The sequence below is a fragment of the Salmo trutta genome, chromosome 6 (assembly GCF_901001165.1).
Source record: "Salmo trutta chromosome 6, fSalTru1.1, whole genome shotgun sequence".
Classification (NCBI taxonomy): domain Eukaryota; kingdom Metazoa; phylum Chordata; class Actinopteri; order Salmoniformes; family Salmonidae; genus Salmo; species Salmo trutta.
Window position 1 is genome coordinate 28,598,226 of NC_042962.1, and position 24,515 is coordinate 28,622,740.

General features: G+C 42.4%; 3 protein-coding genes across 4 annotated transcripts in view; 1 reads left to right on the plus strand and 2 right to left on the minus strand.

The window, feature by feature from the left end:
• Positions 1–10,306, plus strand: part of plxdc2b (plexin domain containing 2b) — a 184,731-nt gene extending 174,425 nt beyond the window's left edge. For both annotated transcript variants that reach the window (XM_029756080.1, XM_029756081.1), the window contains exons 13-14: positions 3,720–3,883; positions 5,892–10,306. In XM_029756080.1, the coding sequence (XP_029611940.1) occupies positions 3,720–3,883; positions 5,892–6,011 (284 nt within the window). In that variant the 3' untranslated portion in view covers positions 6,012–10,306. The remainder of the gene's footprint in view (positions 1–3,719; positions 3,884–5,891) is intronic.
• An 8,198-nt stretch (positions 10,307–18,504) lies between these two features.
• gimap4 (GTPase IMAP family member 4) lies at positions 18,505–20,829 on the minus strand. The gene is made up of 3 exons (XM_029756082.1): positions 20,713–20,829; positions 19,339–20,088; positions 18,505–18,929 (listed from the first exon to the last, which is right to left on the minus strand). The coding sequence occupies exons 1-3, from the start codon at positions 20,741–20,743 to the stop codon at positions 18,904–18,906; spliced, it is 807 nt and encodes a 268-aa protein (XP_029611942.1). The 5' UTR covers positions 20,744–20,829; the 3' UTR covers positions 18,505–18,903.
• A 1,647-nt stretch (positions 20,830–22,476) lies between these two features.
• chmp4c (charged multivesicular body protein 4C) lies at positions 22,477–24,364 on the minus strand. The gene is made up of 5 exons (XM_029756083.1): positions 23,955–24,364; positions 23,419–23,596; positions 23,039–23,147; positions 22,721–22,853; positions 22,477–22,603 (listed from the first exon to the last, which is right to left on the minus strand). The coding sequence occupies exons 1-5, from the start codon at positions 24,190–24,192 to the stop codon at positions 22,542–22,544; spliced, it is 720 nt and encodes a 239-aa protein (XP_029611943.1). The 5' UTR covers positions 24,193–24,364; the 3' UTR covers positions 22,477–22,541.
• Between the last annotated feature and the right edge of the window lie 151 nt (positions 24,365–24,515).

The window sequence follows — 24,515 nt, forward strand, 5'->3', positions numbered from 1 at the left end:
GACTTTATAGCATTCCCAGAAAGCATGGACTATTGAGTCACTATTAGTTTTACACTTAAAACATGACTCTGCCATTGTGCTGTAGAATTTGTGAATTTTCCCCTCATCCAGGGGACCGGGAACCACCGGCCTGAGGAGAGAAACATGAAAAGGTGAGATCCGGTAGTTAGTGGGAAGCTGTAACCTATAAGTCACCTCGTTGACCCTCCGGAGGACCTTAAATGGCCCCACAAACTGTGGGCGCAGCTTCTTGCAGGGCAGGCGGAGTGGGAGGTTCCTGGTGGAGAGCCAGACGCGATCACCAGGATGAAACATGGAAGCCTCACTGCGGTGGCGAGCCGCCTGCTCCTTCTGGCGACGGACAGCGCGCTGGAGTCTCAAGTGAGCATCAAACCGAACTTCCTCTGCGCCCCGAACCATTCCTTCCCCACAAGGGCTTCGGTCTGGCTCGGAGTCTACGGAGCCTGGGCTGGCTGATAACCCAGGGCACACTGGAAGGGAGTCAGCCTGTTGGAAGAGTGACGTAATGAATTCTGGGCATATTCCACCCAGGGAAATAATCGGGCCCACTCCCCCTGTCTGTCTTGTCAGTGACTCCTCAGGAACCTCCCCAGCTCCTGGTTCATCCTCTCCACCTGCCTGTTGGACTGAGGCCGGTACCCGGAAGTGAGGCTGACCATGACCCCCAGCTTCTCCATGAAAGCCCTCCATACCCATGATGCTGAGGGGTGAGTTAGAGACCATGGAGGAAGCGTTGGATAGATTGAGAGAGAGTGAACGGAGGGGTGAGATAGAGGCCTTCAAGGAGTGGTTGGCGAAATGTGAAGAGAGCCTCGGTCCGGAACCTCCTGCGACGGTCCACGGTCCGGAACCTCCTGCGACGGTCCACGGTCCGGAACCTCCTACGACGGTTCACGGTCCGGAACCTCCCACGACGGTCCACGGTCCGGAACCTCCTACGACGGTTCACGGTCCGGAACCTCCCATGACGGTCCACGGTCCGGAACCTCCCAAGACGGTCCACGGTCCGGAACCTCCTACGTCGATCCACGGCTCGGTTCCTCCGGCGACGATCCACGGTTCGGAGTCCCCGGCGATGATCCACGGTCTGGTTCCTCCGGTGACGATCCATGGCCTGGAGCTTACAGCGACGATCCCTGCACCAGAGTCGCCACCAAAGTGGGCGGATCCGCGAGCTGAGCGGGGTCTACGTCCCGCACCGGAGCCGCCACCGAGGCTAGATGCCCACCCGGACCCTCCCCTATAGAGTCAGGTTTTGCGGCCGGAGTCCACACCTTTGGGGGGGTATTGTCACACCCTGACCTTGGAGATCCTTTATTCTCTATTTTGGTTAGGTCGGGGTGTGACTAGGGTGGGCATTCTAGTATATTTATTTCTATGTTTGCCTGGTATGGTTCCCAATCAGAGGCAGCTGTTTATCGTTGTCTCTGATTGGGGATCATATTTAGGCAGCCATTTCCCCACTGTGTTTTGTGGGATCTTGTTTATGTGTAGTTGCCTGTGAGCACTCCATGTGTTTGTTGCTCTTTATTGTTTTTGTGAGTTTCATTTAATAAAGATATGGAACTCTACGTATGCTGCACCTTGGTCTGAGTATGATTACAACGACGATCGTGACAGTTGTTACATAATATTTTGGAGTTTAGTTCAGCCCAGCGTAATACAGATGACAAAATACATATTTCAAATACATTTAACAGAAATAACTGCCCATCGCTGACCCTAAGCATGATGGGATGTTAATTGCTTAATTAACTCAGGAACCACAACTGTGTAGAAGCACCTGCTTTCAATATACTTTGTATCCCTCATTTACTCACTTGTTTCCATTATTTTGGCAGTTACCTGTATGTAAATCCACAATGACGGGCCATGTTTTAGCAAACAGGTTTGATTAGCACTCTGGACCTCCCTGTTTTCCTGTGTGATGATGGAGATCAATAAGGCAGAGAGCCAGGAGAGGAGGGAGCTGCCTGTGGCACTGGTGGGTGGCTGGTCACTAATTAAACCAAGAAAGAGAATAGAAAAGTAAACAAATATACAAGCACAATAAATAAATAGACCCAGAAAGGAATGCTGCCATAAATCTGTAAGAGCTGAGAGAAAAAAGCTGTGACGGTCATCACTTCATTAGCTCACTCCTGCGATGATCGATGGGCCAGCCTCCACTGGGGCTCACACATAATCACATGCGCACGCGCACACATACACACGCACACACACACACACACACACACACACACACACACACACACACACACACACACACACACACACACACATCAGTGGGAATCAAACATGATGAGAATATAGAACAGGGTGTTCCAATGTTATCTTATTATCAGGCTTTCAGCTTTGTTAGAGGGCAGGTTTCAATTGACTAGTAGTAGTAGAAGTAGTACTAGTAGTTCAAACTAAAAGATGCAATATGTAACTTTTTGGGCGACCCTTCCAAATTCAGTTATAAAGCTGTCATTGTCATTGAAAGCAAGTCTAAGAAGCGGTAGATCTATTCTATGTGCGCTATTTCTATGCCTTCTGTTCTTAAGTTTCATTTTTGCATCTTTAACTTTCGGTTTTGTACACCAGCTTCAAACAGCTGAAAATACAATATTTTTGCTTATTGAAAATACATTTCACAGCGGGTTAGATGGTACCATGATTCTCTACGCCATACATTGATGGTTTTGTCACATAAACTGAAATTAGGCGAACTATTCAAATTTTAGGGAAGAGGAAATGGCGGTGTGATTTCTGCATATTGCACCTTTAAGAAAACAATCACAACATTGTTATGTTAATGTGATCTTCAGAGTTGGAGGTGTCAGTTAGTGATTCAGAACTGGCTGCCAGTTTGGACAGGTTTGTCTCTGTCTCGTCCCACAGACGTGAAGATGACACATTCACATTCATTTATGGCTCTCCGTAGGACAGTCAATCATTATGGAGTCTCCTCTCCACACACCCACCTTATCAAACTGGACTGTCATTACTGAAGAGTGTCTGATAACTCTCAATATCGCCATCCATTTTCTCCCATCCAATACACCATAGGTTAACCTTGGTTTGGGATTATCTGCACCTTTCGCCGCACCTGCTCTAACAACTCTAAATCTGTGTACACAACCAATAAACTTAGATTTTATATCTCATGCCTCTGCTGAAGCATGCTGCTCATGAATAGCTAAACAGGCTAAGCCACAATGATGCTAATCTCCTCCTTCAATACACACGCACGCACACACACACACACACATATACACCGTATCTGCTGCTGAAGGCTGAGCTAGATCCGGAAACTTCCGTGAATGGTTGGAGGAGAATTGTTACCAGAGTTGTTATGATTAGGCTGTAAATGCTGAACAAGGCATTTACAGTATACAATAATAATTTCAGCATCATAACACTTGTTCAAATTAACTTTTAATCACAAGCGTGTTTATGAAGAGCGAGGCCCTACCGTGACAAGAACTGGAGAAACAGAGACCAGCAGCATCCATGAATGATGAGTGTCCCCTACTGTTGAATAGGAAAAATGCAGTGAAAGTGTGCGTTCAATCTCTAAGCACCTGGTAGACGGATTGTGCCAATTATCTGTGCGTGGGTGCGTGCGTGTGCGCGCATGGCTGTGTCTGAGTGTTTGGGTCTGTGTGTTCAAGAGAGCGATTCTAAAGAGTGTTTTGGCTGTGTTTCTCCAGCGATGCCAAAGGAGAGTTCTGCAGAGCGGAAGGGCACACACCCCCTGCACACTGGACTGATCCTGGGCATCCTCATGGTCATGCTCATCATGGCTGCCACAGTCCTGGTCACCGTCTACATCTACCATCACCCCACCTCGGCCGCAAGCCTATTCTTCATCGAGGTGAGTCTTAACACTATCACTACTCTATGAGAGGCTACTAGCAGCTCTATGCACATTTGCGATTCCCTGCAGGAGACCGGGGTTCAATCCCTGTGAAGGGAGCACCCTTCTCACTATATCTCCTCTTCACCTATCTCCCACGGCTTCTCATCTGTGTGTCCATAAAGCATAAAACATATGAAAGAAGAGTGCCTCTCCATCCACTCTCCCCAAAGAATAACAAGTTCATGAACAAAGACAGGTATTGCTTTGACTTCTCAAAAGTCCAAAGTATCCACTAGATTTAGAAGTCCCTTTGGTCTGGACTGTCTATATGTTGGTCAGTTATGTGACCTGAAGTACTTCAGAACAGCAGGCAGAGACGCATGCTAGCCTGAGGGTAGTCTCTCTCTCTCTCTCTCTCTCTCTCGCTCTGCCTGTCAGGTTTGAATATGATGTGTGCTTTCCTAATCTACCCCAGCAGATACTTAATTCCCAGGTCAGGCTATAACCAGATGCCCGTATGTGTGTCCCAAATTGCACTACCTTTGACCAAGGTCCATAGGGCTCTTTTCAAAAATAGTGCACTTTATGGAGAATAGTGTGCCATTTGGGATGCAACCCCGCCAAAAACACATTGTAAAGGATAGTACACTTTATAGCTTTACACTTTATCCGTATCTCCAACTCATAAAAATGCATGATTGCTTTCACAGGGCGCAGGCTTGGTTCTTTGTTGATAAATGCCTACGAATGCTTCGACAAGGTTCCGGCTTCATTTGTACGGTTTGGAAAATGTAATGAGACTGATTGAGGTTTAAACATCCAGAGAAAATAAACGACAAACGCATAATCTTCAAGGTTAATATCGCACAATGAGCCAATCCCTCGACATGGAACAATTTCCCTGAGAGAATTCAAATGCTTCTCTCGCTGAGCTCTCATCACTCCCCGAGTGGTTTAGTACATGGTATATATTATACGGCGAGTTTCAATTAATCTCATACAAATACATCGGCTTCAATCGCACATGCCTAAGATACCTCAGATATTATTTCTCGCTGTCTGCGATACAATGTACTTTGCTTATTACTAACGCGATCTATCATAATTAAAATGAGAAGGGCAAGCTAGCTACTGACAGCTCAGCTGACACAGGATGTAGCATAGTGGCCTAACCCTGAGCACAGGTCAGTGGCATTGCTAACCTTTGGTCTTTGACCCTAGTCTGAGACCTCAATGACCCTCATGACTTCTAACATGTTTATATGTTTACATCGCTGAGCCTGTCTTTCGTGTAGTTCTTTGTCTTGCCAACGTAGTGGTGCGCACACTAAACGATCTGGTGGGGTGTCACACAATACAAGATTCTTCACTTGGTCGTGAGGATTCTCCGTACCACCACACTGTCTTGCAAAAGCAATGATATGATGACGTGATAAGATTGTTAATGTAGCTAGAACAAGCTGTGGCTCAAAGCAGCCTCATAAGTTTTCAGTCAGACATTCACGCTTGCCATACAGAGTTGACATTTCTAGCCGACATTTTGAATTGAATAACATGAATTGTGAACTTCAGAGCTGTAACGATTTGACACTTTGGCTTTGGTTAAAGGCAAGTACAAATGCATACTGGTAGTCATCGCTCCTGCTCGAGAGTCTACACATCCTGGGTGATGCGAAACAACGTCATCATCTCACTGGCTTCTTCTCTGGCGAGCTCTCATTGGCTATTGCTGATCATTGTTTTCAAAACTTGTTGTTACACATCTCACACTACAAGAGCTTTGCAGATTTTGTGCCGATAAAATCAAACATGTTTGAAAATATCTGGGACAGCTAAAAGACATGATCGGTAGCCTCAGATTCTGTCTCTGACCCGCTCACATTAAACAAGCGTCGGTGACAGCTGCGCGCACCGGGTAGGCAACAACATGGGGATTTTGTCTCAGATCTCAAAAAATGGAATTGGGGATAAAATCTTGTACTGTACTCCCGGCTTAACCTGTGACCCCTTTCCCCTTCTCCAGAGACGTCCCAGCAGGTGGCCGGCCATGAAGTTCCGCCGAGGGTCCGGTCACCCGGCCTATGCGGAGGTGGAGCCCGTGGGCCAGGAGAAAGAGGGCTTCATCGAGTCTGAGCAGTGCTAAAGGGCATCCCCCCCACCACACACACACACAAACACCCCCCGCCGTGCCGCTCTCCCCCTCCCGTATTGCCCCCCTTGCGCCCGCTCCACAGGGACTGACACACCAGTATTGCCCCAGAAACAGGCCTTCCCGAATCTGCCGCACCAATGGCGACTGATTGACGCTGGTCTCTTGTTTTGTTGATTAAAACACTCACTGTCACGATTGTAAACTTAAATTAGAAAATTGTGGAGTTGTTCATTTGAAACCCCACACTCTTGCTGGTTGTTGAAGAGTGGGCCTTGTGTTTGGTGGACTACCATGGTGGACTACCACCTTCAACCCTGGCTTGTCCAACAGAGAGCTGATCTGAGAGCTTAGGGAGGGTCACTGCCAGAGGGACTGTGCCGTAGGAAAACCTTGAAAACTGATCTCAAGTCAGCTCTTCGTCCAAGTCCTCAAAGTCTCACACTCATGCTGGTTGAAGTGACTAACTGACTTGTTGGGGACAGAGGGAAAGTAGCCCCGTTTATACCTGGTGCTAACATGCGTCCTTTGTCCTGATCTTGTCCATATTTTTATTGTGCCAACATTTTAAGGTGTAGATGATTAAAAGACACATTGTGATCTGATTGTGATCAGATCTTCCTGACCACCTCCGGAGGTAGTCAGGCACGCATTGTGTCTTGATATCAATTAAGTGTAAACAGATCTGGATGGTCAAACCATTTAAATCATCATAATACCGGCCTTTAAAATCATTGACAGGTATCAAAATTGACTTTGGGCATCAGTAACTGTCTTAAAACAAATAAATCCATATTATTTTAAAGAATATCTGTCAAATAATTTGCATACAGGGAGGCATGAGCTAATCTGGTCACAATGCGGGCACAGTGGACGGATAAGAGACACATTTTAATACTATGTGTAGAGGCGAAAAAACCTTGATCAGATAGTGATTGGATCATATTGATCAGATCACGAAACTCACATGTTAGCACAAGGTGTAAACGAGGCTATTGAGTGGGTTGTACAGAGTAACTGCACTACACTGTGCTGGTGTGTGATGCATTGTGGGAGTAGGTGGAATTATACAATATATTTTTCAGAAACAATACAGAGTATGTGAACAGAGATCTCGACTTTAAATGTCGGTGAGGTTATATAGACTTTACATCCTTTTGTGATTTTGCAAATGTACTTTTTTCGCATTTTGTTTCTGTTGCTTTTTTTACTTGGGTTTTCTTATTCATAATCAGTGAGGGGGTTTTGTCTTCCTTCCCACTACCATAATAAGGCTTCTTTACCATAGTTTTTACTCCATAGTGTGGTTCAATAGTGTGATATGCTCTTGCTACTGCCACTCATCCCACCCAGGAGTAGCAGTCTGCAAGTCTGGAAATGTTCAGCTCTGGCATCTCTTTTTTTAAATTTTGTCAAAGATTGTGTGGTTTTTGCTTACTGAGAAAACCTCTGTTTTCCACGATGGGGCGATGGGCACACTCATTGATTTGATTGCTCCCTTATTACCATAAGTTGTTGTTGTTTTTTTGTTTTTTTTAAGTGATTTCAGTACTGCCGTGCCATTATTTCCTTGACTGGAGTCTGCTCAAACATTTTTTGCACAAAAGTTTTTCCATGCACATTTATCTTTAGTTCATTTGACTTGTGATACTAATGCAAAATTGCAAGACAGGCGCTTGTGAGTGTGTGTGGTTGTGTGTACGCATGGTCTATATGTGAGTGAGTGAGTGAGTGAGTGAGTGAGTGAGTGAGTGAGTGAGTGAGTGAGTGAGTGAGTGAGTGAGTGAGTGAGTGAGTGAGTGAGTGAGGTGTTTGTGTGATTAGATATCCACCTGCTTGAAGGTGGGTTAGTTTGAGCTGGTTCTGTGTAATTGATGCTCATTGGTTGACCTGAGGTACATTAACAAGATGTTATGAGACGTGTCGGCGATACTTAAAAAAAACATACCTGGCTTGAGTTTGCCTGGGTTTTGAATTGTGGTATACAGTGTGGTTTTCAATAACAGTTTGACCTGCTGCTGTTTCAACCTGAAGAAGAATCGAAATTGTACAGGTCTGGAGGATTATATGGAGTGAGATATCTGCCGAAACGTTAAACGAACGTAATGTTAGAGTCAAAAATACATTTTTGGAGATCTCTAACACCAGACTGTTACAAGTCAATATGAATGGATGACTAGTACATGCCATTTAACCCTAGCATAGCAATGTATATACATAGACCTACACCTTTGTAGATTGACTCTCAAAACATTTGCAGATTCGGGTTATTAATGAAAAGCATACATATGATATATTAGATTACTATTTTGTTTTTCTTTTTGAGTGGCCTTTTCTTCTCTATTTTCTTTTCTTTTTATGTGAATTAATGTATCAATCATTGCATAACTGCTGTTGCTGATCGATATAACGGACAAGGCTTTCATACATTGATCAAATCAAACAAAATTATGATTTTTGTTTCTTCATACTTATGATTTGTATACTGTACCAAGACTGACCGAACAAATACAATGAAATGTATTTCACCATGGATTGTAGATTGAGCTGGGAAATATGCCTTGGGTTACAATAGTACATACACACTGTACTATTTAGAATTACAAATAAATAGATTATACAAAAAATATATATTTCAAATGTGCAATATAACATTCATCCAACTTCATTATGCATTTTTTTATTTTCAAAAGTTTAGTGATAATGATTGGGAATTATTTAGGGTTACATCATTGATGATTAATGAATCCCCAATTGCACTGAGACCAAAGACCCATCCCAAAGTTTATTTTGTCAGCATACTACAATGTTCTCTACCATGGAGACCTGCTCTCTACTCTGTGTCCAATCTTCACAATCTCTCACTTCATTCCCCACCAAGTCCTAATCTATCTTGCCCTTTAACGTTGAATCAAACCACTATTTTCATATTGCTGAGCACACCGCCACAGACCTACATACAACTCAAAACACACGCAGAGACATAGGCACACACTCACGCAGACATACGCACACCGACGCATGCAACGTACGCACGCACACGCGCATGCGCGCGCACATGCTCGTATAGGATGAATGATTCATCAGCTGCTCAAGAACTCAACACAACCCCATTCATAACAAGTCCATCTACAGAGGTGGAGTTACTGAGTGCAGCAACCCTCTACTGAACATTACGATTATTTTCCAAAACAGTGTTAAAGAGTCGATGGGCCGGACACGTGACTACCCTCATAGCTTTTCCATGCCTACAGCCAAATGCTGTAGTCCCAAATGCTACCCTATTCCCTACAAAGTGCACTATACAGGGAATAGGGTGCCATTTGGGACGCAGGCACTGCTTTGAGATTGGCTCAGTCTTCCCTTGTGGAGAAATGCTGTGTTGTTTGAGCTCTCTGGAACATCTGCTTGTTCTGCTGGCACCTAAAGCTGTAAATGTTTTTATAACTACTCAAATCTGTGTCCCAAATGGCATTATATTCCCTATTTAGTGCGCTACTTTGGACCAGGGCCCATAGGGCTCTAGTGAAAAGCAGTGTACTATAAAGGGAATAGGTTGCCATTTGGGACGCAGACGAAGTGGACTGAGGATGGATCTGATAGAGGGGTTTGAGTTTTGGAAACAAACTTGGAGGATGAAGTGGGGGGCATTCAGTAGGCCTAAGTGTTCAGTCTGCGTTAGACAGTGAGCGCAACACTTTCAAACTAGGTGTTTGGGAGAAGAAAGCCTATTCAAGTTACTCCAGTAATCACTGAATGGCCTGATTTCTTTTAACCAACGTTCTCTTAACATGCTTTTTTTAGAATAAGAAAAGCAACATTTGCTGCGTTTAGACAGGCAGACCAATTCTGATCTTTTTTCCACTAATTGGTCTTTTGACCAATCACATCAGATCTTTTCACATCAGATCTTTGTCAAAAGACCAATTAGTGAGAAAAAAATATAAGAATTAGGCTGCCTGTCTAAATGCAGGCGTTGTGCTGTTGTTGAGATTAGAATACTGCAGAGTGCTGTTGCTTTTCCTACAGACGAATGACTTAAAACGAACAATGTAGCTCATACAGGTACAAGTCTTGTTCCACGGTGATTGCCTGAACTCAAAATGGAGGACGGAGGAAGATTCACATTTCTTCTAAGCTGTGACCCTATGTTTTGTTTCCGATCTCATTACAAAACTCTTTAGGACATGACAACGAGAGACTCAAAAATCACACAGTACCCTAGCTGTCTGTAATTTCTGTAACTACTGTCATTTTGATTACATTTGAAATAAAGAATGTTGTTTAAATCTTGTTTTCCACTTTTCCGTTCACCTCAAATGTCCGACTTAGTAGTTACTGTTGTGACATTGGGGAATTGTACACTACAAGTATAATTTATCATTAATACCTAAGTAGCAACACAAAAGAGACAGCCCTGGTGACCATTCTGTCCTGCCCCTCTCGGTCAGTCTCTTATCCTCCCCCCGGTGAGTTCTGTGTTTCTCTTCCCTCCAGCAGAGTCCCTCGTGGTTTCCTTTGAAGGCTGTTGGTCCATCCTGCTGTGTGAGCAGTGGTGTAAAGTACTTAAGTAAAAATACTTTAAATTACTACTTAAGTCGTTTTGAGGGGGTATCTGTACTTTACGATTTCTATTTTTGACAACTTTTACTTTTCTTCATTCCTAAAGAAAATAATGTACTTTTTCTGCGCCGTACATTTTCCCTGACACCCAAAAGTACTCGTTAAATTTTGAATACTTAACAGGACAGGAAAATGGTCCAATTTACGCACTTATCAAGACAACACATGGTCATTCCTTCTGCCTCTGATCTGGCGGACTCACTCAACAAAAATGCTTCGTTTGTAAATGATGTCTGAGTGTTGGAGTGTGCTCCTGCTTATCGATACATAAAAAAATAAAGACAATTGTGCCATCTGGTTTGCTTAATATAAGTAATTTGAAATGCTTTATACTTTTACTTTTGACACTTAAGTACATTTTAGCATTTGCATTTACTTTTGATACTTAAGTATATTTCAAATCAAATACTTTGACTTTTACTCAAGTAGTATTTTACTGGGTGACTTTCACTTCACTTCTCCTTGAGTCTTTTTCTATTAAGGTATCTTTTACTTTTACTCAAGTATGACATTTGGGTACTTTTTCCACCACTGTGTGTGTGTGTGTATGTCTGAGTGCTGCTGACAGCTCTCCATCTCTGAGGAAGAATCAACAAGAAGAGTGTTTTCCTCAGTGGAGTGCTAGGGTAGCCAGTATTTTCCCCGGCTTGATATAAAAAGATGTAAAAATAAAAAAAATAAAAAAAGAGGAAAGGATGTTTGAGGCATAGAGGCAAAGGTGAAATGACTATGGCTGGGTAAAATAGGGTAGTCTGCTGGGTTAAGCCTCTACATCAACGTGTTTTTCAAAGCAATTCAGCCAAAGCAGTGGCCACAATCTCTCCTGAAATTAAGTTTTCAATGAGGATTTAGAGGAAATATTGTGGTGGTATCTCATTCAAATGCCAAGCGTGGTATAAATCATTGAGTTCCAAAAAAACCCTCTAGCAGCTGCAAAACTGTCCTATCCAACCCAAATTCACTGTTGAATCTTGTAATCCCTGCTGTTGTGGATAAATAAATGAAAAGCGCACACAGAGTGAAGCGAGAGACAGACACAGGATGCTTGTATTAAACCTTAGTATTCTGTACCCCCAAGCCACTAGACCCCCTAACAGATATGTTTCATTTAAATATGACACCAAAAACTTCAGTTGGTATAATCCAAAATCCATTTAAAGTTTTCTGTCTCTTGAGAGGCTGTTTAGTGGCTGTGCTCAGTTTTGTGTGCATATACAGCTGATTGCAATTAGACAGAAGCCGGGGGATAATGCCTTTTTGAAGCTGATACACAAATGCAAATTGATGACTAGCTTCCCATTAAAGAACATGTGAAGACAGCAGAACTGTCTACAGTCTTTACACAACAGAAGCCTGTCGGTTATTAAAAAAAATGGATCTCCAATGCGGGCAGATTTAATTAAAGTTTCAGATGAGCTCGGCAGCTCTGCATCTGACAGCTAGGCTACACACGGCGCAGCAGCATGAGTGTCTGTCTGGATGCGTCTCTCCGAGGCTGTGATTCTGACTTTGTAAACAAGAAGTGTGTGTGTGTGCGTGCATGTGCGTGTGTAAACAGGTGTGTTTGGGGATAAATTGAAAGCAGGTTTCATCGAGCAGATGTTGAGATTTGAGGGGCTCTTTGACTGGCTGGGGAAGTCACTGCTGCTAGACATGTTTAAGTAAACGTTTGTGTGTTTTTAGGATCAGCACCACAGCGATGGACCAGTGGAGTGTGTTAGGGGGGATCCAAAGCCAGGACCAGGAGCTTTCTGTGCATGGGGGGGGGGGGGGGGGGGGGGGGGTCAGAGAGTGGACCACACACACACACACCAACATGTGGGTGCACACACAATTGTCATCCCATTCTTCCTGATAAACCGTGATGTGGTAAATAAATAACAGCAAGACGGAAGCATTTTAAACCATCCCTGTAGAAAACAGAAAAGAATAGCCATTGCAAAGAAAAAGTCACCAATCCAGAAAAAGCCCCCTTTAAGGAATACTCATCATATATCCGGACTGTCACCAGAGCCTGCTTCACCAAACACTACCGCTGGGAAAATGCACTAAACTGGAGTAACACTGCAAAAAGGGAGAGAGACATGCAGAAGAAAGCTCCAGGGACTCCGTCTGAAGCACCAACAACATTGTGTACATTACTCTATACCCCACCTCAGGTGGGCCACTTGAGGTGAGGACAGGGGTGTAGAGGGCATGTAGGGAATGGAGGTGCACTGCCGACTGCCAAGAAGATTCCTCTATACTGTCAGTGGTTTGTAGTGGTGTCAGAGGGCAGTCCAACAACGTACTATAATTTATTATAAACTGGGTGGTTCGAGCTCTGAATGCTGATTGGCTGACAGCCGTGGTATATCAGACCGTATACCACAGGTATGACAAAACATATTTTTATGACTGTAATTTTGTTGGTAACCTGTTTATAATATCAATAAGACATCTCGGGGGTTTGTGGTATAGGGCCAATATACCACGGCTAAGGGCTGTATCCAGGCACTCCGCATTGCGTCGTGCGTAAGAACAGCCATTAGCCGTGGTATATTGGCCCTATACCACACCTCCTCAGGCCTTATTGCTTAATTATACATATATTATAGTATTGTTATAGTATATTAAACATGCCATGAGCATAATAATCTGGTAACACCCTGGCAACCACCCATCTAATATTAATACCATAGCATAATTTTTTTAGGTTTTGTACACTGAATGCTGGATTTTATAAGTACAAACATGATGTCTTATTGCCATCTAGTGGTCCAACCTACTCAAAGAGTACAGGTCCATTTAGAATAGGATGCAATTGAGTACACATGATAGTCTTCCATGCTGAAAAAAACCCAGTATAGACCAGCATAAATTGCAAACTGGTCTATGCTGGTCCATGCTGGTCAGATGCTGGTCAAGCTGGTCTGACCAGACCAGACTTCATTGTGTTTTCACTGGTGAACAGCCTTCATTGTTTTCATTGGTAGGCCAGCCTTCATTGTGTTTTTGCTGGTGATCAGGCTTTCGTTGTGTTTTCGCTGGCGACAGTGTTTTCCTTAAGTACATGGAGTAGAAAAAGTAGCAAGCCAGTGAGTCCAGGCTGGGTGGGCATGGGGGTGATTGCCCCCCGAATTTTTTTTTTGCAAAACAAGCTATTTTGGTGGCTTCTGGTACATTCTAATGCCTTGATTCCATCCAAAATACACAGATAAATTATTGAATACTTTAACGATTTTACTTCCCAGATTGGTGAATTTAGTTTTGGAATTGATTAGAAAGATATGACTTTACAATAAAAAGTAATTGTTAGTTGTTTTGGATATTGTCTAGGCCTATATGTTCAGGACAGTTTTCAAACCTTTCTTCTCTTGAGATTCAAGTCATATTCAGAGTTTTACTGCAATATATGAATTACCACAATTATTTTTCTTCTTCAAATTATGTATTTTATTGGTTCTGCTGCTGTGGACACTTAGGGTAAGGAAACCAATGTGTCATTATGTAATTTGGGTGAACTATCCATTTAATAGTTTGGCCTTTCAATCAATCACTGTGGGTGGGATTGTCAGGGGAGGGGGCAGGATGTTTGCAGTGGCAATTTTAGCATGTAAATCTTGGTGGGGCAAACTCAACCATTTTTTTAAAGCATGCCAGCAAAGCCACTACACAACACAACACTAAATAATACATGAATTGCACTATAACAGTGGCAAACGGTGCCCACAAAGAGGTGTCACTACAGTCCCTGGTTCAAATCCATGCTGAATCACATCCGACCGTAGTCCCATAGGGCGGCGCACAATTGGCCCACCGTCGTCCGGGTTTGGCCAGGGTAGGCTGTCGTTATAAATAAGAAGTTGTTCTTCACTGACTTGCCTAGTTAAATAAAGGTTAAATTAAAAATCTATTTTTTTAAAAGCTTTCATTTCAGCACCATGGAGTGAATCCTTACCACTGCTACACCTCATCGGAGCCTCATCTGGCAGCGAAAAAGTTTATTCAGCCTCATTTACTGCCTTTTGAAAAACCATAGCTGATATGGCTGACTTGCTTAAATAAATATGGTTTCTACTGACTACTTGTGGATTTGTGTAACTCAATAAAAAGTGCATAGAGAGAGAGAGAGAGAGAGAGAGAGAGAGAGAGAGAGAGAGATGCAACTTACCATTTGAAGTATTTTAGTAGACCTATGTCGTCAAAAAGTAAGGATAATATACTGAATAAAAATATAAACGCAACATGTAAAGTGTCGGTCCCATTTTTCATGAAGTGTATGTAAATTTCCGACTTCAACTGTATATATAAATTATAATTAGCCTATTTTGCATGTTATTTTGACATTCATTCGTGTTACAGTTTGCAATGTAAAAAAATTAAAAATAAAGTCGCATACAAACATGGTCTCTTGAGTAAGGCAGCTCCAAAATGCAGGTGTTTCAGTCTAGCTCAGTGCTTTCTGTGGCGGAGGGGCAGCGAGTGTAGGCGTTGGTAATTTACTCCAGTTGCGCCGTAATTGTCTCAGTCTTCTATCTCTCATGGGGATACTACGTCATCGCAGAATCTTCAGGGAGAGCTAGGCAGTTCGACACTCTGGGTGCTGCCATAGATTTACATTAGAAGCGCCCGTCCAAGAAGGCTCAAGGTCATTGGCCACAGATAAAATGATGTCAAATCATGCTATATCTACCGTGGCTTTGATTGGACTGATCTTGTCAATATCATACTTTCAAAATCTTAGTTAGCTAGACAAGCAGTCATCATCATGAATCACATTGACAATCTACCGGCAAATCCTTTGCAATCCTTGTCATATGAAGAGAAAGCATAGATTAAACATGATCAGTGCTCATCAGCCATTGGACATAAACAATACACAAGTAAGAAATTGCAAATGCAACATATGCAAATGTGTCATTCTCCACATTTAATGAGTTTCTTTGTGGACTTTTCCCCATAACAGAAGCACGCAAATGTCCTCTCGCGCAATGATCGAGACCCAAGGACTGAGCATGCGTGAAATCCCTTGGCTTGATATGGCGAATGTATCCATCTAACGCGCCCGACAGCGCCTAAAGTCATTTTCCTGTGCTTTGCCACAGTTAATTTATTGATGCGCATCAGTTCTAGCGCGTTAATATGTTCTAAGGAAAAAGGTTGGAAATAGCCTACCTACAACTGGTAACAAAAAGCTGTCACGTGGTGCGCACGTGCTTCTGCCGGCTGCAGCGCTCTCAACATACACCCCCCCTAACGCCCCCTGCCCATTTTGGCAGTATCTAATGAATCATTATTGACTTCAATAACATCTCAATCACTGACACACACCCGATTGACTGATACACCAAGGACTCCACTTAAAAAGGGACAACCTATACATGGTAAAAGATCCTTAGTAAAATGTTGAATCAAAACCAGGCTCTGAATTTGGTAGTCCACACACTGACCAGGATATAGCGATCTTAAAACAACACTCAATCAGCCATCATCAGCAAGTGTCGGTCTCAATTTGTCTTTCTGTGATTCCTCAAATCTCCTTACCTTCTTAACCATATTGGAGGAGAAGGTCCATGGTCCCTCCCCTCTGAGCTTCTTTTCCAATGGGTTTTGAGCAGGAGATGAGAGCGTACAAGGAATTGAGGAAAGATAAATTGATAATTTGCCTTCAGATAGTAAGGACTTGACAAAAACACTGGAGGTCACAGGTTCGCAGAAATTTCATCAAAATATACACTTTATTTGGATACTTTAGGAAAAATATAATTGTCTACTACAGCAATAGACAAAATAAACAAAACAGCATCAATTATAAAGGGAAACAAAAGACGACTAGTTGCGCTGACTAGAGATGACGCCTACCTCATCTCCCTCTAATAAATCAATCAACCAGCGGTAACTCGAAACAGAACTTTTAAGATATTTCTGTGCTGATACTTTGCTTGACTCAGAACCCTTACAGCACGTGTGCATTCACGTAAGTGTAGCTAACAGAATATTATGTAACATCAATGGGTATCATCAGTATGGAGATGTTTGTAAAATGGTTTGTATACATTATCAACATTGAAAGAAATTCGTTTTATACTCAACACTGGATGTTAGTTAGTGCATGTAGCTAACACTAGCTAGTATTGATTGTCAGAATAGGAAGAAATTATAAGAATAAAAGACCTACAGTATATAATAATAATAATATAAAAATGATAATATGATGATGATAATGATATGATGAGACATTCTTGTACTCACAGTGTTAAGCCTATTGCAATGCTGTCAACATGGGCCATGTTGCATTTCTACATCAGATTAGTAATTCATGTTTCAATTCTAACTAATCTGAATAATTAAGCGACCCTACTTAGAGTGTTATGGAAGCATATAGCTGCCAAAATTCTATATAAAAATGAAATGCAATGTGTCATAAATTTATCATTACACAATAACATTTTAAATTACATTTCAGTAGCTATGCGCTTGCATAGAAGGTTGGGTTTGATACATGTGGATTTTGTACATTTCACACCCATGAACAAAACCCAGACATAGATATTTGTATTCTCTACTAGTAGAGTAAAACAGTACCTGCACTTCAAGTGCTTGATAAAACATTGTCTAAAATGCCAATTTAGGTTTGGTCACAATTCGGTAACTTTTCCACACACAATTCCCTGAACAACATTTTCGCAGACAATTATTAAACATTTTTAAATCTAGTAGTGCAATTGTACAGAGTACCTGTCCAGGGCTCTACACTGACATGTTTTACAATGAGCACATGTGCTCCTAAATAGAAAAATGTAGGAGTTAAAAAAAGTTGATGAATAAAAAGGTTAAGAGTGTTCCATGCTCAATCAATTATAATTTAACCTTAAATATTTGAGCCACTTAGGCGAGACAAATGTTCAGCTGCCTCTTTAATGGGAGGGCCTTGACCGTTAACGGTGGGACTCACATGTCTGTCTGTGAGAGATGATATTCTCCGACGTGTCTCTTCGCTAGGAGTTGAGCAAGCTCTAACTAACATTTAAAAAAAAAAAAACCTAGCGTGTGAACAAAACGATGTAAACTGCCAGGAAACACGAAGACAAAGTCCCACTTTAGTAGACTTTCGGCTAAATTCGACCAACTTCGATGCCAGTGCGCTTCTTAAAAATGTATCGTTCAGCATTTCCCTCAGTGCGCACAGCCCCCCCCCAGGCGCTGTTGCTGCTCGAGGTGGGATAGCTATATGGATTTCATAGTTCTTTGTTTTGTTTCATAGAGGTAGCTAATCACACAAACAAATACTTTGAAAATGTCTACAGCAGATATTTTCTGGGGCCATAAATCACAAGTCGCACATGTGCTCATACTTGACCAACACACATCTATTTTGAGACGCATATGAGAGTAAAATGGTTGCTCTGTAGAGCCCTGCTGTCTAGTATATACTGTAAAGACTTGGTTAAGAAGTATCATAGGGACTTCCCTGTCCCAGCCTCAGAGACTTGTTTCGTACTGTAGTTTTCCCATTATCCTCCCTTCATGGAACAAAGGGTAGGCCCTCTATCTACCCTAGCTCTAACCACTAGGCAGGTAGCCTATACTAGGCCCTCGCTCTAACCACTAGGCAGGTAGCAGGTAGCCTAGTGGTTAGAACGTTGGACTTGTAACCGAAAGGTTGCAAGATCGAATCCCCGACCTGATAAGTTAAAAATCTGTCGTTCCGCCCCTGAACAAGGCAGTTAACAAACTGTTCCTAGGCCGTCATTGAAAATAAGAATTTGTTCTTAACTGACATGTCTAGTTAAATAAAAGGTAAAAAAAAAAAAAAATACTAGTACACATTAGCCATCTGAAGTCATTTAGGGTTTCTTTCATCGTCCTGTATGAATGTCTGTGATTTTGTTCTTGGTCATATTTATTTTAAAATTTCATGTGCAAACCAAATCAGTAAAAATCTAATCCCCAAATAGATACATTTCATCAGAGCTGTCATTGGTGGGAGGTAACAGTCTCAAACAGCATAATGTTAGCCTACATCCAGTTACAGATAATATCGCTCACACTGATATAAATAAAAAAAAATATCTTAAAACTCTAAAATAATCTGGTACTGTATTCATAAATTGAGTGCTGATCTAGGATTAGGTCGCCCCTCACCGGTCTCATTCATTATGGATCTAAAAGGCAAACTGATTCTAGATCAACACTGAGACAATGTGTGAATACAGGCCTTGAGGTTAAGGGTGATGTATGGATGTAGATTCAGAAGCTCTTAAATCTCTCCTTTAGTTAGTCAGTCAGTCAGTCCATCTACTGAATCTGAAAATGGACACATAACAGATAATATAATTGGAAGAACCGTCATTGTCATGTCTATGTGAAACTATCTAGGCTAGTTAATGGCAGTATTGATATTACTGGAGAGGAATATTGCCCTGTCCTGGACAATCCTAATGGATTGAGAGAATAGCTATGGTTAGCATAGAAAAAAATGAACAAAGAAATGTTAAAAAGGGTTTAGGGGAGAGGTAGTGAGACTAATTCCACACTACATGAGTAATTCAAATACAGTTACCATAAGTGGAATAACACAACTGTAATGCAAATTCACTTGTTTTGGAGTGAAGAGCAAAGATTCTACATTTCACCCAGTCTGAGGTTTAGCCTATGAGACTGCTGTTTCCTGGTACCAGACTATGCCTGAGTTGTCAGTAAAGCTGTCACTCACTGTGGGGCGGGTCCACGTCCAGTTTTGCCAATCCTACAGCAGAGTTCACTTTGGGCCTTGCCCCAAGCTCCCGGTTCTGTTTTTGGTCCAGATGTTTCTTCTCCTCCACCTCCTCTGGGTTATAGATGCCCTCCTCCGCCACCACCTTCTCTATCTTCTCCATGAGCTGCCTCAGTTGGGGGTGCTCCCCAAATATGCAGTTATTGATGACAAAGTACCTCCTCTTGCACTTTTCCAACACCCACTGCAGATCCTTCCCCTCCCGCTTGATGTGTCTCTCGATGGACATGTTCCTCAGTACCTCAGCCCAAGTGAACACTAGAATAGTATGCCTCCACACGCGCTCCCCAAACAGGGCCAGGTGCTCCTCGATGCGGCCCCGGTCCACCTCGGTAAACATGCCCACGGGGATGACAAGCAGGAAGGCGTGGGGGCCAGGGGGACCACACATAGAGGCGCCCCGTACCATCTCCTGCTGGTAGAGGAGAGGCGTTGTCTGGGCTGAGAACCAGCCCGGCGTGTCTATCACTGTCACCTGGCGCCCCTCCACCTCAGTCTGACGCTTGACACAGAACTCGGCTGCCCGTTCTAGGCGGAACTCCTCGCGGCCCAGGATGGTGTTGCCTGTGAGGCTCTTCCCAGGCCACCTCCAGCCCAACAGCACCAGCCGCAGCTCAGATAGACGGTTGGCTTCCCGGGCTGCTGCCGCCAGCCTCTTCTCCTCCTCCTCTGGGTCAGGCACATCCTCTCCTGAGGGTACACATATCACAAGTCATTAGCAAGGACTTTTTAGCTACTACTGTTTCAGCAGTTTATTTAACACACACCTGAGGAGTATTTTTCTCCGCTAATACAGGAGTAATTAAGACTAGTTCACTCATTTTGTGGAATTAATTAATTTATCAGGGGGTGCAGCAGCATCTTCGGCTCCCCTACTTCCCGCGGCTATGGATTCTTTAGTTAGTTAGCGGTGCATAATACTTTATCAAATTCAAATCCCTTATTGAAAATGACAGAAAGACAGTTAAGAACCAGGTCATATAGCCTGCCCTACGCATGTGCATTGAGGTCTATGAGGATAGCGGACAGCTAGCAATCACTTTGACTTTCATTCGTTAGTCCGTGCCAACAAAAAATCCAGCCAGTTCATCTCCCGTGTGGTTATTTATGGTTGAAACCGGAGTCTTGCTGTGTCGTCAGGCAAATTAGTCAACTATAAAGTGAAACATGTCACATTCGGGTCAGAGTTAAACTGGCTAACCTAGCTACCTAGCTGTTAGCATTCCGTAAACTATCGATAACCGGCTTTTAATAGGATTTGTTCGATTAGTTGTATCGATTGACTTGAGACACCGTTTATATTTTGAGACCCACCTGTTGATTGAACTTGTTTCTCTGATTCCATGCCGGTGCGTCGTTATTCTAAAATTGTATTCCGCAATTAATCCGCTGGAGAAGGATTTCCTGCTTGGTTGACATACGGCGCGGGACTACACATTTTAGCAGGACGTGTGTGCGGGAAACTTGTGTTATGGTGCCCCCTTGGAACCTATTGCGGACAGTGCAGCCTACCTCGATTATAGTTTATTGTACAAGTGGAGGTTTGTGGCTTGTGCGGGCCCTGATAGGTATTTGACCAACTATTGCATTACCAAATTACTCCCATTGGACAGTGGTCACATTACTGGAGCAAGTTGCAGTAAAAAATAAAACTTCCTGAAAATGACCAAAAAAATTGGGTAATTTTATTTTGTTAAAATCTTCAACATCCTTCATATTTACAAAAAATATATTTCTGTTAAACTCCAACTCTAAAAGTAACATTCATAGCGTAGTGAATTATAAAGAATATGTGTGAAGCACTAACACAAACCCACCACCTTTTACAAAGTAAAGTAGCCTATTGAAAGTCTACACATTTTGCTGCCTTCAAATTAAATTAATGTTCACAACCTACTCCACAATTATAGAAATTAAACAAATATGTGTTGATTGTGTATGTCTTTACACCAGTGTTAAACATTGGGTAGAATCTTATGTATAATGAGTCACAGCTGTAATTTATCTAAGGGCAACATTTAGCCATTGTTTTTGTCAAAATTACTCAAGCTCAGTAAATTTGGTTGGGAGTCATTGGAGAGCAATATTCAAACCTTGACTGATTTTCAAGCAGATTTAACACAGGTCTAACACTGGACCATTCAGGAACACTTAACACCTATAGGAAAGCCATAACAGTCCGTCTTTGGCGTCAACATTTGTGACATTTTCCAGCTGAAAAATAAAACTATCCCAGGGTTAGGTATTCAGAAGCCTGTGGCAGGGTTTCCTCTAACTTTTTATCTCCTTTCATATTTCTTTTCATCTTGCCAAACTTCCCAAGCTGCTGGTAACAAGCATTCCCATAGCATGATGTGTCTACCACAATACTGAAGCAATTTAGACAGTTCATTTTTGAATTTGTGGGGTTGGTCTTGTAGATCGTTAGGAAAAAAAACATCCAGTTGATTCCCTTTTTAGATTTAAAGGGATAGTTCACCCAAATGACACATTGGTTTCCTTACCCTGTAAGGCTAAGCAGTCTATGGACCAGGTATGACAGCAATCCTTGCATTTGTTTTATTTCCTTGGCACTGTTACCAAATGCAAACATTTAAGCATTTGTGGCACAAAACCCATTCAAGTCATAGTACCGATATTAGCATTTTTTTTACACACCATGACCAAATCATACAAAAGTATCTACAATTGATTGTGAATCTCAAAGTCACTTATACACTGAACAATGGCTTAAATTGGATTTGTGCAACAAATGCTAAAATGTTATTGGTTTCCTTACTCAGTAAGTGGTCTTTGGACAAAGTATGACGCAATCCATGTTTTGGTTTAGTTTCCCTGGCACTGTTTTAAAAAGTAGGTGAACTATCCCTTTAATTTTAAGGCAGCTAAATGTGAAGAGGGGTGTGTAGACCTTCACTAGCGACTGTATCCTTCATTGACAGAAAATTGTGTAATATAGCAGTAATAAAAATCTCCTAGTCAGAGCTCACATTCCAATACTTCACTTCCATATTTGTACAACACGCATAAAAACAATCCAACAAAATAGAGATCATTGGCTCTTCCCTAAGAAACTTATTAGATCAAAAAGATAAAAACATTCAAATTAACCTTCATACATTTTAGAGTCCGGTGTGTGTTAGTTACACTGCCCAGGCTGCCAGCATCTGCATGTCGTCATCATCCTCTACCCTCTTCTTGGACGCTGTAAAGCAGAAGGTCAAAACTGTTACCTGGAGTCAGTTTAACGCCGACTGTATTATAAAAACTAGCATACACGTCAACTAGTTCATTATTCTGCAGGCCCGTGTCCTGTACTTACGAGTGCGCTGGCTGGGTCGAGTTGAGGGCAGCTTGGAGGTGGGCAGTTTGGAGGCGGGCACACTGGGCACTCTACCCATGTTCGTCATGCTGTCCTCCAGCTCCAACTCTGCCAGCTCCGCTAACAGCTCATCCTGCAGGATAATCAGAATGAGATGCATGCAGTATTGTACATGTTTGGCAGTCAGGAAGTCACAAAACCTAAGTAACCTATCAAGCAGCTAAATAAATTAATCCTCCACTGGTTACAGTGAATAGGCTAAGAGGATGAAATGAGATGCCTTTTATTTTGAGAAATGGTGAGCAGTAAATAGGTTACCTCATCAAATGCATCTCCGAAAGGTCGGGAGATAGCATCACAGATCTCCTGGGCCACTTCCTGCGACTCGGTGATGTCCTGCATCAGAGAGTCAATTTTATCCAGATCCCTGGGAGGAAAACAGAGAAGATTTAGGAACAGTATAATAGTACCGGTAGGTACATCAGTAGGCCTAGTTAGATATGATCCTCTTTTTTGCCTGATATAACGTTAAACTCCGGTTGAAATAGAATTAGGAGCATATAATTGGCAATAAAGTAAACCTTGAGAAAGAACAGTGTTTGATGGCTACCAAGGACCAAAGTTGTGCACTATAGGTAATAGGGTGCCATTTGCGGCACATACCCATTGTTTAATGGTTATTATCCTTGTTCACTCACATGTTCTGGTGGACGCCCTTGATGGCCTTGGCAGCGTAGCCCATGGTCTTCAGGACCTCTGTGTTGGTGTTGGCATTCTCCAATGCCTCCCTTTGGAACTCGATGGTGGAGAGGGTCCCGTCAATCTGAGTGAGCTGCTGCTCAAAGCGCTTCTTCCTCTTCAGTGCCTGGAGGGCCGCTGGTGGTACAGAGGTACAAAAATATGGTTACGATGATTATTAAATAGCATATAGAAGTACCATTTGCATCTTTAGTAGTTAAGAAAAAAAAGCAACGGCAGAAGGGGTACAGAAGGACACAAATTAGTATGACCTAGATAGGAGTCATTAAAGAAAAGTAACTGATAGCCTAATGACAGAAGATTGGGCTGCAAGCAGCACTGACACAACTATTGTCTGTTTCTAGGAGTTCCCTGTATTGACAAAAGAACAAAATACTTCACCAGAGAAGACGGTATCCTATTAATAGATTGAGGTTCATGTGATTCAACATGGACCAACCAAATCATGCAGACGTGACAATATCACAATACATACCACGTTTATTCTTGAGGCCATTCTTCTTCGCGATCATCATTTCTTGTTCAATTTTATTTTCCAAGAAGTCCTGTTTTTTCGCCAGCATCTCCTCTGTTTCTCGAAGTTTGTGAATGGCCTCCTGCGGGCTAGGACCTGTCCGAGACCGATGGCCATGTTTCGACTTCGAAGAGCTTGGATAGTGGCTAGAAGAGCTCGAACTTGAGCTCCCCTTGAACAATTTATAAATTTTGCTCATTTTGTCCTTTTTTTGTATTCAGTTAAAGTTACTTTTCAAATGTCGCTCGAGAGAAAGTCGCGCCAGGTGCAGGTTGCAATTCAAGTCCGACGGATTCAATTCAAAAATAGCTAGCCAGTCCCACACACCTGAGTGACGATTCCTGAAATGTGACACCTGTGGCTGGCGGTGGAAAATAACAATAGGCTTTTATAATGAATGACACAATGGCCTAGGCCCTAGCTATTAAGAAAAAAACGCGAATTTTAAAAAGATAAATAACAAGGCCCCTATGAGAAAAGATTGCATATAAAGGATAGGCTTTAGGAAATGTATCTAATTAT

Excerpts from the sequence above, each read along its gene's own strand:
- gimap4 (XM_029756082.1), bottom strand. The coding sequence starts at position 20,743 with ATGGAATCAGAGAAACAAGTTCAATCAACAG. Across the intron at positions 20,089-20,712 it reads GAAACAAGTTCAATCAACAG|GAGAGGATGTGCCTGACCCA; the intron begins GTGGGTCTCAAA and ends GTGTACCCTCAG. Across the intron at positions 18,930-19,338 it reads GGACGTGGACCCGCCCCACA|ATTCAGTAGATGGACTGACT; the intron begins GTGAGTGACAGC and ends GTCCATTTTCAG.
- chmp4c (XM_029756083.1), bottom strand. The coding sequence starts at position 24,192 with ATGAGCAAAATTTATAAATTGTTCAAGGGGAGCTCAAGTTCGAGCTCT. Across the intron at positions 23,597-23,954 it reads TGGCCTCAAGAATAAACGTG|CGGCCCTCCAGGCACTGAAG; the intron begins GTATGTATTGTG and ends CTGTACCACCAG. Across the intron at positions 22,854-23,038 it reads TCGGAGATGCATTTGATGAG|GATGAGCTGTTAGCGGAGCT; the intron begins GTAACCTATTTA and ends ATTATCCTGCAG.